Consider the following 16,663-nt stretch of genomic DNA (forward strand, 5'->3'; position numbering starts at 1 on the left):
AAATGTGTCAGGTGTAATGGCAATACTGTAAGTTGTTCATTATACTTCCATATTAGAAAGTTCTTAACTGTTGAATTGGTCTGCATGAAACTACAAAATTTACTAAAGTTCTGCTTTAGCCAGTGCTAATCAATAGGAATCAACCACCGGTCTCCGGATCGGTAGCGGTCCGTGGATCATTTTTTACCGGTCCGCAAAGCTTGTGCGCCGCCATCTTGTTTCGACGGCGCTTCCGGGTTTTCGGTTGCTTCCGGGTTTTCGGTTGGAAAGTGCTTCTGGGTTTTCAGTTGGAAAGCAGCGTTTGGGTGCTCGCGCCTTAGTTTTGTTGAAGGGGGGGCGGCTTCGAACGAAGAGCCGTCCCGATGGCGGTGGAGTCTCGCGTTACTCAGGTACCGGTCCGTGGAAGAATAAATAATTGTGAAACCGGTCCCTGGTTCAAAAAAGGTTGGGGGCCACTGATCTAGAGAGCCTCAGTAGCATAGTGGTTAGAGTGCTGTACTGCAGGCCATTTCTGCTGACTACCAGCTGCCTGCAATTTGGCTCTTCTAATCCCACCAGACTCAAGGTTGACTCAGCCTTCTATCCTTCTGAGGTGGGTAAAATGAGGACCCAGATTGTTAGGGGCAATATGCTGACACTGTAAAACTACTTAGAGAGGGCTGTAAAGCTCTGTAAAGCTATATATAAGTCTAAGTTCTATTGTTATTACTAACCTGCCTCCGGATTTCTTTCCAGATGCAAATTCGGAAGAGGAGGAGTCAGGAGAAGGGACCGCAGAGCTGCATGAGGTCTCAGATTGGGGTTCAGCGGGTGTGGGGCTGGATGAACAGCCACAGCCAGGTTGATCAGACAAGCGACAGGCTGAACCCAAGCGTGGTCCGTGGGAGTATATGTGAGCAGGGCAGCACAGTGGGATAGAATAAGCATCTTCATCTGTGAAACTGGTGCTTTAGCCAGTTTGTCATCAGTGAAGCTAGGTGAGCAGTAATGCATTCAAGGCAAGCTAGGAATAGTATTCGAGAGCAGCCACTTTCAGCCTCAGTGGAAATCTTGAACTCAGCATGGAAAACCAACTCCAACAGGACAATATTCATGCACTTCCCTGCACTTCCAAAGTTGCTATGGAGTCCAGGAGTTCACTATGGGACAGGAAAGTAATAGAGGGACAGGAAGAAGAGCAGCTACCAAGGCAATGGTCCGATAAAAGGGGCTCAATTCCAGGCCAAGCATGTAGTGTGAATAAACACATCTCAGACAAGCCCCTCTCTAATTCAGGAGGGAGGGAGAAGCATATTCAGATTTGCGAGATTCTGCTACTATAACATTGCAATCAAAGTAGTTCTGACCTATGGTAAAGAGCATTGACTTCCTAGACTGTCTACCTTGAAAACTGACAAAATCTCAGAGCTGCATGCCCAAATAAGATTTAAAAAAAGGTTTTTGGGATTTTCTCAGACAATGGCTTTAGTGAGGAGAAGGCAGAAGAGTGAAAGGGAGGTAGCAGTACAATCAGGTCTTGACAGGTCAACTTTAAATAAGAATGATCTTTGTAATTGCATTTTGCTGAATCAAATCTATTTTTGCTGTTCTTGCAATCACATGTCCATCTTGCCTAACTTGCTCAGGTGCATTTGCATTAACCATTCATATCTCTGCTTACAGTTCCTAATTTTGATACAAATCAGTGGGCTAGTGTGAAAAGAAAAGGTGGGCTTGGACAGACAGAATGTGTGAATATTTTTGAGTTCAGTGTTGCCTTAAGATGAAAACGATTTCCTTTGAATGATTGCCCAGAAGCGGATACTAATTTTTGCAGAATATTGTTTTGCCACAGATAACAAAATGGCCAGGGTAGTCATGATGGAGAATCAGTTCACAGATTTCCAAATAGCCTTGCAAAATTGTGCCACAGTCCAAATTTGGGGTTATATTTTCTGTCTCCCTTCCCTCCCTATCAAAATGGTATCAGACTGTAACAGATGATCTGAAGATTGGTTTGTGGTAGTTTTGGGGTGAGTGGGCAAATTGCATAATTAATCAACCCTCTATTTCTGGGGTAGGAAGGTGAAAGAAAAGTTATCTGTCATCCAGGTCATAGTTGTCTCAGGTTATTAAGCAGAGGAAAGAGAGCAGGAAGGAAAACAAAAGAGGCCTAGAAATGGGAAGGTTAAGATTTCATAACAACTTTCTGGAAACCAGTCAGTATGTAAATTTCATTTTTTTTAAACAGGAAAGAAACCTGAATATTTGGATTTAATGCCAGGAAGTTCAAGTTATATTCTCAATTTTTGGAGAACAGATATGTGTGACCATGACAGAATCCATGACATCTGACACATTTTACAGTTCCATTTAAATATTTTTCCATTATTAATTTTGCTTATTTAATTCATTGCATAAGATTTCTTGGATCACCTCTAGTAAAAAAGAGTTTTTAAAATCATCAAAATACACACACACTGTCTGGATCCAACTGGAAGTTACATTTAACAACCATTTAACAACCATATGCCTATCATATCTATATGAAAGAAATCAGTGAAAAGTAATTCAAGACATGATTAGAGAGTTATATTAATTCCAATTTTAATAAATTTCAGGGAAATTGGACCATATTTAAGGTTGGTTTTGACTCCAAACTCTACTCTTTTCAGAATAACTCTTAACAAAACATTTCCTTCTTTCCCGCAAGACTCTAGTTCAGATTCTTACAGTGTGTTAATGGTATTGCTAGTTAATAACAAAGCCTTCCCTTGGCTTTCTCTGGAGAGGCCTTAGAGAGGATATTTGCCTGCATAATTTCAGATTATTTCATAAAGACGGTTATCTTCTTGGAAAGGGCCAAGTGGGGCAACCAAAAAGAACAGAGGAGATCAGGCATCTTAGAACCTTTTGTTCTAAGCCAGTTGCATGCAGTGGTTAGGGTTAGGGTAGAAAGTGGGAGGCCACGATTTCTAGTCTCTCCTTAGATGTGAAAGCCAGCTGGGTGACTTTGAGCCAGTCACCTCGATGTGTACCCCAATGTATGCTTCCCTCCATGTAGACCTGGAATATCAGATTGGAAGTTTCATAAATCCCATCTCTTGGGATTCTTTATTGCAACATATTAGCATGAATAAAGTAAAGGAGTCCCAAGACATAATTAGTACAATCAACCTTTCAAGCCCAGAAAAGTCAGGAAAAGCTAGCATTTTTGTGAAGATGAAAGAAAGAGAGAAGGATGTGTGTTCAGGACCTGAAAGAAGAGGATGTAGATGTCTTCTGTCTCTGACCAGCAAACAGGTGACCGTTCTTTCTGCTAATCTAGAGCAGCTCATCAGTTGATCACCTCCCCCCCCCCCCAATGCCTGATGTCCAAGTAGACTCCAAGTTTATATGACCCAGATGTTGGAAAAACATCTGAATATAGACCAAACAGCCCAGATGAATCTTGGAAACATTTTTTTAACCAGGATTCAGAACAGAATGTAGGCTGAAAGAGTTCAATACTGGATCCAACTGGAAGTTACATTCAACAACTTTTAACATTGTAGTGCCTCTCCTGTAGTCTTTTGGGATATTTCACATATCCCTTCTTGGGGGAAAAAATGCCGCTACTTGCATTCTTAACTAATTTATGACCCTGCATTGTGAATGGTCTAATCCTTACCCAGATCTCTTCCAGCCCTCCCTCCATCAAAGAGAAATGTTCAGAAGATAGGTCACAAAGGCATGGACCATTTTAATAATATTATTTCGATCCATGTGATTGACCATCTCACCCACCACTCTGGGTAGCTCATAATACCTTAAAAAAAATGGTAACAATTTCAGCTGATAATGATCAAGCACATTGTTTTACCATGCTTCAAGTGTTTGCCTTGTGCAGACCAAATCACCAATACTCTCTTGTAGTGGCGATGGGGGATGATTAAAAAAAACCAGGGACTGTATTCAGATACAGATACAGATAATCAGGGTTGGAAGGGGCCTTGTAGGTCATCTAGTCCACCCTCCCAAGCAGGAGATTCACACAAGCTTTTCTCCCCCACCTCTCCTGCACTCCCGTCTGTACCTTATGATTCTCGACTCTAGACGAATGTACGTTTTCTTTTATGTACACTGAGCGCATTTGCACAAAGACAAATTCCTTGTGTGTCCAACCACACTTGGCCAATAAAGAATTCTATTCTATTCTATTCTATTCTATTCTATTCTATTCTTTTTCTTTAGTTTACAGCTCAAGTTATTTTTTTATAGGAATAATCGATTATTCAGGATAAATTCTATTCTATTCTATTCTATTCTATTCTATTCTATTCTATTCTATTCTATTCTATTTATTCGTTTACACTCTTCTTTCTACTCTACTCGATTACTCTACTCTATTCTATTCTACTCTACTATTCTATTCTATTCTATTCTATTTTTTTCGTTTACAGCTCAAGTTATTTTTTTATAGGAATAATCGATTATTCAGGATAAATCCAAAGCTAAACATTTCGGAAACGAACCGTTAAGGCATGAAGGCGACCCGTCTCTTAAATCTGGAGCGAGGGGGGCGGAATCTCCTTTGGCTCAAACGAACTGCGTCGTCCGGCTGAAGAGACGGACTTGTTTGAAGCCGGTCGGCGGTGCGGAAGAGACATCGGGTTCGGCGAGTAAGGGGCGGAACAGGCAACCCGCGACCTGATTGTCGGCACCTCGGGGCAGGGACTCGTCGCATCCTTCCTCATTGGGACATTCTTCCCCTTAAGTATAAAAGCAGCTCTCGGGATCTGCGGAAAGGGAGCGGGGTTTCTGCTTACCACGCGAGACAGCAGCGACCACGTCTGACAGCGCCGGCGAAGAAGATGGAAGTCACGCTGGGCTACTGGGATATCCGAGGGGTAAATAATCCGTGGGGAGCAAGAGGCCTCCAAACTTGGCAACTTTAAGGCTGGCGGACTTCAACTCCCAGAATTCTCCAGCCAGAAAAATTTGGGGAACCCCCCGAGGGAGGCGGGGTGGCCAGCAGGACCGGACCTGGAGGAGACCTTTGAAAAGCCTTCCGGTCTCGGTGCCTTGCCCTGGACTCGGCGCTGTCCGCCTTCGGGTCCACCGACGGAGGCCGAGAGGCTGCAGGCGGGTGGGCGAAGCCGCGCGGGCAGAAGAAGCGTTTTCTGGACGGTTTCGGCCGTGCCTGAAAAGCAAAGCTGAGAGAGTTCCGGCGGCGGCGGGTGTCCTGCGGTGAAGGACACCCGCCGCTTCGGGTTAATTCAACAACCGGTGGTAGAAGGACTGGGGACCGTTGTGGTGTACAGGTAGTTCTCAACTTAGTGCCATTTGTTTAGTGACCCTTCAAAGTTACAAGGGCACTGGGGGAGTGACTTATGATCCTTTTTCACACTTAGGATGGTTGCAGCCTCGTAAAATGGGGCAAAGTTCATTTCACAACTGTCTTGCTTAGCAATGGAAATTTTGGGCTCAGTTGTGGTCATAAGTCGAGGACTACCTGTAGTGTTTAAGGGATCGAGCTAGAAATTAGGAGACAGAGAGTTCGGTCAACTGGGTGACTTTGGGCCAGCCACTTCTTTTCAGTCCTAGGAAGCAAGCAATGAGAAACCACTTCTGAAATCTTGCCAAGAGAACTGCCAAGATTAACCCAGGCAGTCACCAGGAGTTCACATAAAACCCAAATCTCATGAGGGTAGCAACCAGTGGCAACTGCAAATATGAGGGCAGGAGGAATATCGGGAAACCTGCCTTGGGCAATCATTTGGCTTAGCTAAACCAGAGCAAATTGCTGCGATTAAAGGCTCCTGCCATCAGCTCCCAAACCAACCTACCTGTCTCTCCTGCTCATAGCTGTCAATTTAGGTGTCTCATGAATGAAGGTGAAGGTACATGTCCCAGGATAATGTTGCAGGATCCAATCTGGGTCGGTCACCAGGACCAGAGGTTTTGCCTTCCGAGCTTTTGGACTCGTGGTAGATCGGCTCCAGCATGAGTCTGAAAGCTAGGAAGACAAAACTGCTGGTCCCATTGACCGACCCAGATTGGATCCTGCAATTTAGGTGTCTGTTGGAAACCTACCGGCAGCACAGTAGCAAAGTAACACATGCTCCTTCTCACTTGATACTGGAAACTAATCAAACTATTTCAATTTTTTATAAGGCTATCTTAGGGGCAATTATGAGTACCTATGGATTGTCTTACCATGATATTCTTTTCCCACAGTTGGCTCACACCATTAGAATGCTCTTAGAGTATACAAAGACCCCCTATAAAGATAAATACTATGTTCTCGGTGGAAAAGGTAAGGAACTAAACAGAGGTCTTGAATTTCAAGAAGGCTTGTCCAACTTTCTGGGGGAAGGATGCTGGGCTTACAAGAGTATTTTCTGAACTGGCATGTTGGCTCTTTCCAGGCTTAGAAATGTTGAGCAAATATTGGATATGTCTGAACTTAGCAGATTTTAACTTAGCAGATTTTAACTGATTCAGCAAACACCCAAAGAAATACACTTGTTAAGTATTAGAATTGCTGGAAGAAACAAAAGCTAGTTGGTATCCCTAACACAAGTAAACTTGCCAAAGATTTACAAGGGTCCTTTTTTCCACTGCTGATTTAGATACAAAAAATAAGAGCAATTATTCTCTTAATTGTCTGTTAATCTGTTTGATTGTTCTTATGATCTTATTTCAGTTTTCCTTTGCTTTAAAGACCTGTGAAGGTTGTAAATGCAAGGACTGATTGCAAAGTTAAGTTTTCATCACTGTTATAACTGTGAACAGTTGCTAAATCAGGATTATCTGCATGTGTGAATGGAGATGTGTTTGGGGGTTCAAGGAGAGCTTACTCACTCTTCTGATCCCCATCTAGCCTGCCACCCAGCATTTCTGTCCTGCCTTTGCCCTTTCCCCATTAACATTTGTTTCCTGAGTTCTTTTCACCAATTCCTATACCAATTTTTCTCCAAGAGGCAGCTTGTACAGTAATCTACATTATACTCAAAATGATGATTGTGCCATCATCACAATTGCTGGCCTTAGTATTGACATCCCACCACCTGGTGCAAGTATGCTGACTTGTAACCTGCATTTTTGTCATTGCCCCCTTTTCCCTGCCGCAACTTCTCAGGTCTTCAAGTTTTCAAGAAGGTGAGGGACACTACAATACACCAGTCTCCATGACACTTAGGAAAGAATATAAGGAAACTTTGTGCTTATTTGCCGGTTTCCCTGTATTTGCCAGTTTCAATCGTGTTCCACCTGACTCCAAATGAGAAAGTTGATTGTCCAGGATCAAGTCAGAGTTTCATTTCTACTGGACAGAAAATAGATAGTTATAGCATAACAACAGGTTCAGTTTTCTTCTTATGTGTGGCTGCTGGTTTTCTATATACAGTTCTTACTGTATTTCTTACTTGGGAGTTGCAGACTGTAGAAAACCAGTTTAGTGAAGCTTGAGTCCAAAGGCTGACCCAAATCATTCTGGCTCATGACCTGATTGGTATCTATCTTCTGCTAATCGGTGACATATTGAAAGGAGATGGCAGCAAAGCCAGAGAAAAAGCTTTTTGTAATGTCTTGTACACTCACTGATCAGGGTAATAATTAGACATACTTTGGAAGAGATATTCTAGACACACAGCCAGGATTGTCAATGGGGCAGTAGAAATTTTGCAGGCATTTATTTTCTCTGCCAGTGGATGAAGTAGGTTCACCGATAAACTCACCATTCATGATGGATCACTTTTCTTGCCCTCACCCATCAAGTTGGCCTAAGAAGGTGAAATGAATCCTATTAGGTTTTTAGTTCCAAGCAAAGTTGACAACTTGGGATATCATAATCACTTGGTTAGGTATTATTTGTAAAGACATCTTCCTGGGAAAATGTATAAATAATAATGACCATTGTTGGAGTAGTTGTGAGAGGGAGTTGTTTTATTTTTTAGAAAAGATTTGTGTCCTGGACAAACAATGGGTGAAATAGTATTTAGAGGCATGCAAAAAGTACATTTAGAGCCTGGACATTTTATATCCTTTAAGCTGTCTATTCAATCTCTGCGAAATAGCATATATAAATACATATATATTGATAAGTATGCAATTGTATCTTAATTACATATCTAAATACCGATGACTGTTATTTAAATATAAACATAATGCATCTCACCCTAGTGCAAGACAATGAACTGGAATCAGAAAATACTTCAAAACAAGTTGGAATGCTTGGCATTGGTACGTATAGGATGGGAACAAAAATGTTTTTTTCTAACTATAGAATACAGAATAATAAAGTTGGAAAGGACTTTGATAGTCTTCTAGTCCAACAAAGGTTCAGGCTTTTCTGTACCATTTCAGACAAATAGTTATCCAATCTCTTCTTAAAAACCTTCAGTGTTGGGAGTATTCACAACTTCTGGAGGCAACTTGCTCCACTGATAAATTGTTCTGTCAGGAAATATCTCCTTAGTTCTAGGTTGCTTCTTTCCTTGATTAGTTTCCATCCATTGCTTCTTGTCCTGCCTTCAGCTGCTTTGGAGAATATATTAACTCCCTCTTTTTTGTGGCAACCCCTTAAATATTGGAACACTGCTATCAAATAAAACAGGGAATCATGTATAAACTGCAGTGTATGCCAGATGTAAAGGCAATGGGTCAATCATCATATTTCCATATTGGAAAGATCCTAATAGCTGAATTTGTCTGCCAGGCAATAGAGCTATGCTTCATCCAGCTTTAATTAGTAGGGGTGGATGGGACCTAAGCCTCATCCGTTGTAAAAGTAGGACTTCAAGTTTGTCAGCAAGGGAGCAATACTGTGTTCAAGGCAAGGCTCGGAATACTATTTCAGACTAGCCAGCTTCAGCCTTAAGCTCCGATTCAATAGAGATGGGAAGCATTCCATCCCCAGCATGGAATGGAAAGACCAACTGCACTCTGGACAGGCCCTCTCTGCAGTTCCAAAGCTACTGGGATGTCCAGGAATTCAATGTGCTGGAATGGAAAGGTCTGTGCTGCATGCCCCCAAACGATGAACAATTGATTTTTGGCCTTTTTCTCACAGAATGGCTTTTCTGGAGAGGAGACAGAGCAATATGAGAGATGTAACAGTGGAATCAGGACTTGACAAATCGACCTTAAATGAGAATGACCTTTGATGGGATCTGCCATAATTGCATTTTGCTGTAGGGATGTCAAAACCACGTGTTGTATCTTTGCTGTTGTTGCAACCACAAACATCTCCATTTTGCCCAATCTGTTTAAATGGACTTGCATTAATGATACATGTGTCTGCTTACAGTTCCTAATATGGATATGACTGACTGGACAAGTGTGAAGGAGAAGCTGGGCTTGGACTTCCCAAATGTATGTAGCAGTTGTGGAATAGATAGTGGTACATTCCTGTGGGTTGAGGGAGGATGGTGGATCAAGTTGCTACCATTCTTGTTAACCTAGGTGAAAGCAATGAGGAAAGAGTCCTGAGATGTTTTAGAGGCAGTCATGGCAGACAAAATGTCTTGACTGAAGTTTGCTTGATTGCAACCACAGTCTATATAATTGCATAGGGATAGTGGGACAAGAAAACAAATCAAACTCTTCAAAGAAAAATACCATAGAAATAGCTGGAAGTTTAAGTTTTACTCACATTCTTTTATTGAAAGGACTGGGGGAAAAATGAGAATGCTATATGCAAAAAGAATGGAGGCGTTGTCTCAGGGAAACAGAATGAATAAGAATGGGAGAAATAATTGGATATTTCAGTTTATTCTCTGCAGAACTCAAACGTTACTATTCTGGCCACTGACAACTCTGTGCAAAAGTGTCATACCCTAAGCAATGTTTGGTCATAAAAACAGGAATCCAAGCCGCTCTCAGAAAATCCTCCTCTTGGTTCATTCCTAGAATTTAAGAATGCATGTTTGGACAGTGTAATAATTCATAATATTTTGGCTTCTTTACTCTCCTCCTCCTTTCTTCTTAGCTCCCCTATCTTATTGATGGCGACAGAAAGATTTCCCAAAGCAATGCCATCCTGCGATACATTGCCCGCAAGCACAACATGTGTAAGTGGTTCAAACTCCCCTTCGGTGTGGCTTTAAAAATGATTTCCTTCCAATAATTGCCCAGAAGCAGATTCTTACTTTTGTAGGACATTGTGTCGCCACAGGTGGTGAGACTGAAGAAGAAACAATCAAGATAGACATGCTTGAGAACCACCTCATGGATTTCCGTTTGGGCTTTGCAAAATTGTGTTACAGTCCAGATTTCGTGAGTGTTGTGCTTTCTGTCTTCCTTCAAAATAGTAACAGATTGTAACAATTATCTGAAGATCAATTTGGGCTTGTTTTGGCGTGAGTGGATAGACTAATTCGATCCTCTATTCCTGGGTAGGAAGGAGAGAGAAAAGTTCTGCATTAGTTATTGAGCTGAGGGAAATTAAGAAAAAAGGGAAGTTGCTAAATTTAGAGTTTCACAACGATTTGGCTAGAAGCCAGCCTGTACATAATCATCTCTTTTTGCAGGAAAAACTAAAGCCTGACTATTTGGAATTACTACCTGGGAAACTCAAGCTGTTTTCTCAATTCCTGGGGGACAGGCAGTGGTTTGTAGGAAGAAAGGTATGTATGCTCTAGGTTATTTACATTGAACCATGCTATTTGGCACATCGTATTTTTCCATTTAAAAATATTTTCCTGTTGTTAATTTTTCTAGCTCACCTACATAGATTTCATTGTTTATGATGCGTTAGATACACATCAAATGCTGGAACCAAAGTGCTTGGATCAGTTCCCAAATCTGAAGGAGTTCCTACATCGCTTTGAGGTGAAATGCATTCTGCCTTATACACGAATCTCTACAATAATTACTAAAGTTTGCAGTAGTAAAATGAATATGATTTTCATCCCAATAAAGCCAAGGTGTGAATCTAATAGTGCTCCAAATGGCACGTAAATCAGGATCCTTGCAGCAAAGTCACCATGCAGCACTTTAACAGGAGAAACTGGGAATATTTATTGGGATCTACAGAAAAATGGAGCAACCTTCCAGCTCTCTAATTCCCATACTCAGTATCTGCTTTCTGACATTATGGAAATGTGACGTACAACATCAGCTTAAAAATCCTTGGTAGATAATTTATCCTATACAAAGTTGTTTCAAAGATTGCTACTTAATAGAATAATAGAGAATAACAGAAGTCTTTTAATCAGGGGTGGGATGGTACCGGTTCTGGCCAGTTCTAAAGAACCAGTAGCTCCGAAGAGCAGCAGACACCCAACCAGTTTTGTGTTTGCCGCTGTTTGGCCCACCCGCCTGCCTGGGCTCTTACCTGTCCTTTATTTCCTGCTTTTTCAACCTCAGCTGCTTTGTGCGGCACAGCTGAGGTTGAAAAAGCAGGAAAAAAGAGGCTTTTCAAACGCTGCGCACCTGCGCGCAGCGCTTTTCAGCTGTCCGGGCGGCACAGCATGAAGGTGTTTTTTTACACACGCATGCAGTGCGCATCGGTGCACGTGCCATTTCAAACAAATGATTGTCCAATCCAGTGGTGGGATTCAAATTTTTTTACTACCGGTTCTGTGGGCGTGGCTTGGTGGGCGTGGCAGGGGAAGGATACTGTAAAATCTCCAGTCAGAGGTGGGATTTGCCGGTTCTCCGAACTACTCAGAATTTCCGCTGCCGGTTCTCCAGAACTGGTCAGAACCTGCTGAATACCACCTCTGGTCCAATCTCTTCTTAAAAACTTCCAGTGTTGGAACATTCATAACTTCTGAAGGCAAGTTATGCCACTGATTAATTGTTCTACCTGTCAGGAAATTTGCCTTGGTTCTAGGTTGGTTCTCTCCTTGATTAGTTTCCATCTATTGCTTCTTGTCCTGCTTTCAAGTGGTTTGGAGATTAGGTTGACCCCCCGCTTCTTCGTGCCAACCTATGAGATATTGGAAGACTGCTATCATGTCACCCCCTACTCCTTCTTTTCATTAAACTAGACATTCCTAATTCCTGCAACCGTTCTTCATATGTTTTAGCCTCCAATCCCCTAATCGTCTTTGTTGCCCTTCTCTGCACTCTTTCTAGAGTCTCAACATCTTCTCCAACAATGCGTTGGAGAACTGGGGCAAGAATATTGGAAGGCGTTTCTATTTCATTATTTAGCAAAATATTCAGAAGGTGTGAGGCAAATGAATAAATGTGCTGAACGCTTCCTCTCTTTATACTGAAAGGTGCATGTAAATAGAACTCTTGTTTTTCTGCTTCATTTTGGTTCGGTTCTGATGACATTTTTGTAAGTTACATTAACAAGGATTGAAAACTTTGCCAGCTTTTAATTTCTTCTGCAAAGGGTCAGCTCCTGCAGAATCAGTAACAGAACCAATAGTTTCCAAGATCTTCACAGGAGTTCATAACTTCAGTGAGGTTCTTAAGGTCTCAGCAGGTAACGGCATCTGGTCACTCTCACCTGGACTCAGGAGCTAAGCTGAAGTAGGACTCTGGGTGGGGGATCTCCAGCCAGCTTCATGGAATCTCAAGGCTGTAGGTTAAACAGGGAAGTGAAAACACTCCAAAGAAGGCATTGAAAAACATTTTTTTTTGCTGTTGCTAAGAAAAGGGCGTGATTGTGTGACAGTCAAACTTGATTCAACTTTTACTTTTAGAGGTTGTCCCAAAAGTGCTTTTTCAAGAGGCAATGGGACTTTCTAGTTTTTCCTTGAAGATGTTTCACTTCTCAAAAAGATTTGACATACCATAATGCAGGAGGTCCCCAACCATGGCTGGCTGAGGAATTCTGGGAGTTGAAGTCCACAAGTCACAAAAGTTGCTAAGATTGGAGACAACCTACCATAATAGATGAAATAGTGGCAAAGGACCTGATCAACTTTGTGTGTTCCAAAGTTATATTTCCCATATTGCAAACACATGGCCAACGGAAAGCAAGAGCAATATAACTTTTCAAACACTAAACAGATATTTGTGGTTTTCTTCTGGCTTAGGCTATTGTACTGTGTAATGACAAGACAAGGCAATGACGAATATCCTTCTTTTGGCTTTCTTGGTAGGCCTTGGAGATGATTGCTCCCTACCTGAAATCAAGTCGCTGCATCAGAAGTCCCATCTTTTGGAGTTGTGCCACGTGGGGCAACAAAAAAATCTAGAAGAGACCACAAGTTTCAGGAGGATAACAACTGGAATTGCCGTATGAATGAGGGACCTTCATGAGTTCTCCATATTTCAAACTTGATGATGACTCTAAGGCATCTGTTCACCTAATAAAGAATATTTTTTAAAAAAGTCTATTTCTTAATCCCTCCTTGGTCTTTAAATCTGGGCTCCACTTTAAATCTGGGCTCCAATGTTGCAGCAAAGGAAGTTACTTTTTATAACATGAATAGAAAAATGCCTAAATGGTGCTTAGGTAACATAGTATGTTACTCCATGTCTTTTTCTTGAGACTCTGCTTCCTTCAATAGGGAAAAGGTAGATTAAGTTCACGGGGAGCATTTTCAATCAGAATAGAGTTGAAAGGAACCTTGGAGGTCATCCAGTCCAGCCCCCGGGTCAAGTAGGAGACCCTATTCCATGTCAGACAAGTGACTGCCCAGTCTTAAAAACCTCCAGTGTTGGAGCACTCACAACTTCTGAAGGCATGCAGTTCTCGCTGCTAGGAAGTATCATCTTATTTCCAGGTTGCTTCTCTTCCTTGATTAGTTTCCATCCATGGTTTCTTGTCCTGGCCTCTGGTGCTTTGGAAAATAAATTGACCCTCTCCTCTTTGTGGCAGCCTCTCAAATACTGGAATACTGCTATGAAGTCCCCAAAAACTTTAACCTTAGACTGTCTACTATTGACCTCACCCCTTTCCTAAGAGGTCTGTAGGGGCGTGCATAAAGCGCACCAACGTGCCTACCGTCCCTGTCCTATTGTTTCTCTTATTCTTTTATTTTTCTTATATGTACCCATTTCATGTATTCACAACTATGTATACACTTATACTTATTATCTTGTAAACAATTGGCAAATCAAATAAATAAATAAATAAATAAATAAATAGTTCTTCTTTTCTCTAGATTAATCTTTCATACTACTAGTTTTGATTTCCCAGCCTCTACCGTTTAATAAAAGCCATCTGTCTTCACTTATTAACTCAGAACCACTGAGAAAAGGAGTAAGCTTCACTCCTCATCCCAACCCACCCCGCCAGCTGCCCTAGTTCTTGCAACAAAGGAAAAAGGCTTCTTTCTGTGCAGAAAGGAAAGCAAAAACAAAAACAAAACCCTAGGCCTCTCAGACAAGAGAACGGGCAAAGCATCTGACCCTGCCTTTGTTCTTCTGAGAGAGAAGAAAAGAACTGGGTTTGCTAGACCGGTTGAAACTTCAGAAGAACAGGGAAGAGGGGGGCTCCGCTGCCTCTTGATGGCATTTGCCAGCCCTCTTCTCTGCTATCCAAAGAGCTTCAAAGTTGGGCGTTATCAGGTTCTCCTGCAGCAACGGAAGAAGCCATTGGCCCTGGAACGCCTTTAGCGCAGGTGGGCCAAGGCCTCTGAATGTGGGCAGCTACAGCAGGTGGCGCTAATGGGAGCTTCCCCTGCTGAAGACTGCCTAGCCTGAGGCAGAGCTGAGCAAATAGCAGCTGTGATGACGTGCATATTCACCCTGAACTTAGCCCAGTTTGGCATGCGCCCCGAGGGTTCCTCAGGGCTGAGCCAATGATGTTGCATGCAGTGATTACGAAGTCTGCTGGCCTTTTGAAGGCAAGGAATCAGGTCCGCTCCAGCACACCTTGCTTCTTTTATCTCTCATTATTTTAAGCTGGAGGTGCCCAAGTGGGTGGGGAAGAAGAGGCAAACCAACCAGTCTAGATGGGTCAAGGAAAGATCTGTAACCAGACACTTCCCATTCCTGCTGTAGTTCTCTAGTGGGAGGAGGGGATGTTTTACCTTGTTGGCTGATGAACTACAAGAAAGTGATGGCAGCAGAGCCAGGGGAGAAAGCTCACCTGTTGGCCCACTCACACCCTCCATCTCTTCTGATCCAGAACAGCCTGCAACCCTGGAAAACTGAGGTTCACAATAGGATGGCTAATTTCATGACAGCAGTGGGTAGACAGGCCTTGGATTCTATAATGGGAAAACTGAGGAGGTAATATACAATTTTTTCACAGGGATTGAGAAATCTGAAATCTCTCCCAAAGACCATAAATGTGCACACACACACACACACACACACACACACTTTTGAGGGAGTGCATGTCATAAAGCTGTTTGGGACACAGCATCTACTTCTGATGCTGGGACATATCTACCATGGTAAATTAGATGCATAGTTGAATATGACTTATAGAGTTTACCAGCCCTTTAAGATTTAATACAGTAGAAAGTATCTTCCCCTCCTCCCAACCCCAAACAATTATTTCTTCTAATTGAAGATTCAATTCTAATTGAATTTTTCCATAATGAATTTGTAACATATACAGTAAAAATCATTTTTCTTTCTTTCCTTTTCTTCCTTCCTTCTTCCTTCCTTCCTTCCTTCCTTCCTTCCTTCCTCCCTCCCTCTCTCTCTCTCTTTCCCTCACACTTTCCTTGCCTTGCCTTTTGTTGTTTGCCTTTTGCTTGTTCTCTTTAGTCCATGTCATATCTTTGGCTCTGTGCCAAAACATGGTGAAATAATGAACCTCACTGTAATCATGTGAAACGTTGTATAAAGTGCTGAACAGCACTTTATACTGTTCACCAACACTGCTGGCAGACTGTGCCAGTGAACAGGGGAAGGTTGATACAGAAGAACTAAAAACCGCACCAGTTCAAAAAACTCTCTGTCTTAGCCCAGTACTCTTTCAATAGCTTCATAAACAATTTAGAGGAGAGGAGAGATTTGGTGCTCATCAAACTTGCAGATGACACCAAGCTGGTAGGAATAGCCAACACTCCAGAAGACAGGCTCAAGATGCAGAAGGATCTTGACAGACTTGAACACTATCTAAGGAAATGAACTTCAGTGGTGAGAAAAGTTAAGATTCTACGTTTAGGCAAGAAAAACCAAATGCACGGGTATAGAATGTGGTACCTCTTTATAGACTTCAGTTCAGCATTCAATACCATCATTCCAGACACTCTTCTAAGTAAATTAAACCAACTAGCGGTACCAGAACACACTTGTAAGTGGATCATTAGCTTCCTAAAAGACAGGAAGCAGCAGGTGATGTTAGGCAGAATCAGATCCGATACCTGTACAATCAGCACAGCCCTCCCCCCAAGGCTGTGTGCTTTCTCCACTTCTCCCTATATACCAATGACTGCATCTCAAACGATCCATCTGTTAAAATACTGAAGTTTGCTGATGACACAACAGTGATTGGTCTCATTCGAGACAACGGTGAATCTGCATACAGACAGGAGGTTATACAACTTGCCTTGTGGAACAATCTGGAACTGAACAGACTCAAAACCGTAGAAATGGTGGTAGACTTTAGAAGAAACCCTCCCATACTACCACCTCTTACAATACTAGACAACACAGTATCAACAGTAGAGACCTTCAAATTTCTAGGTTCTACTATATCACATGACCTAAAATGGACACCTAACATCAAAAAAGCACAACAAAGAATGTTCTTTCTGCGCCAACTCAGAAAGTTCAAACTGCCCAAGGAGCTGCTGATACAGTTCTACAGAGGAATTATTGAGTCTATCATCTG

The 16,663-nt window shown here is 42.1% G+C and overlaps 1 protein-coding gene and 1 long non-coding RNA gene across 4 annotated transcripts; one reads left to right on the forward strand and one right to left on the reverse strand.

Annotated features, from left to right (window-relative positions):
- Window positions 1-3,233: 3,233 nt before the first annotated feature.
- On the reverse strand, window positions 3,234-4,590 carry LOC148131193 (uncharacterized). The gene is made up of 2 exons (XR_015748552.1): window positions 4,494-4,590; window positions 3,234-3,399 (listed from the first exon to the last, which is right to left on the reverse strand). It is a non-coding gene; the product is annotated as an uncharacterized LOC148131193 (long non-coding RNA).
- A 9-nt stretch (window positions 4,591-4,599) lies between these two features.
- LOC113418947 (glutathione S-transferase 2-like) lies at window positions 4,600-13,248 on the forward strand. 3 transcript variants are annotated; one of them, XM_026678094.2, is made up of 9 exons: window positions 4,600-5,282; window positions 6,199-6,277; window positions 8,146-8,205; window positions 9,272-9,336; window positions 9,953-10,034; window positions 10,139-10,239; window positions 10,494-10,589; window positions 10,684-10,794; window positions 13,026-13,248. In XM_026678094.2, the coding sequence occupies exons 2-9, from the start codon at window positions 6,217-6,219 to the stop codon at window positions 13,119-13,121; spliced, it is 672 nt and encodes a 223-aa protein (XP_026533879.1). In that variant the 5' UTR covers window positions 4,600-5,282; window positions 6,199-6,216; the 3' UTR covers window positions 13,122-13,248. The 3 variants fall into 3 exon arrangements, with proteins under 3 accessions (XP_026533879.1, XP_026533878.1, XP_087816096.1); XM_026678093.2 differs by having other exon boundaries at window positions 4,614-4,868; XM_087959970.1 differs by having other exon boundaries at window positions 5,074-5,208.
- Window positions 13,249-16,663: the final 3,415 nt, after the last annotated feature.

The sequence above is a fragment of the Notechis scutatus genome, chromosome 3 (genome assembly GCF_049901735.1).
Source record: "Notechis scutatus isolate UNSWTSFEM ecotype Mainland chromosome 3, rNotScu1.2, whole genome shotgun sequence".
In the NCBI taxonomy this organism is placed as follows: domain Eukaryota; kingdom Metazoa; phylum Chordata; class Lepidosauria; order Squamata; family Elapidae; genus Notechis; species Notechis scutatus.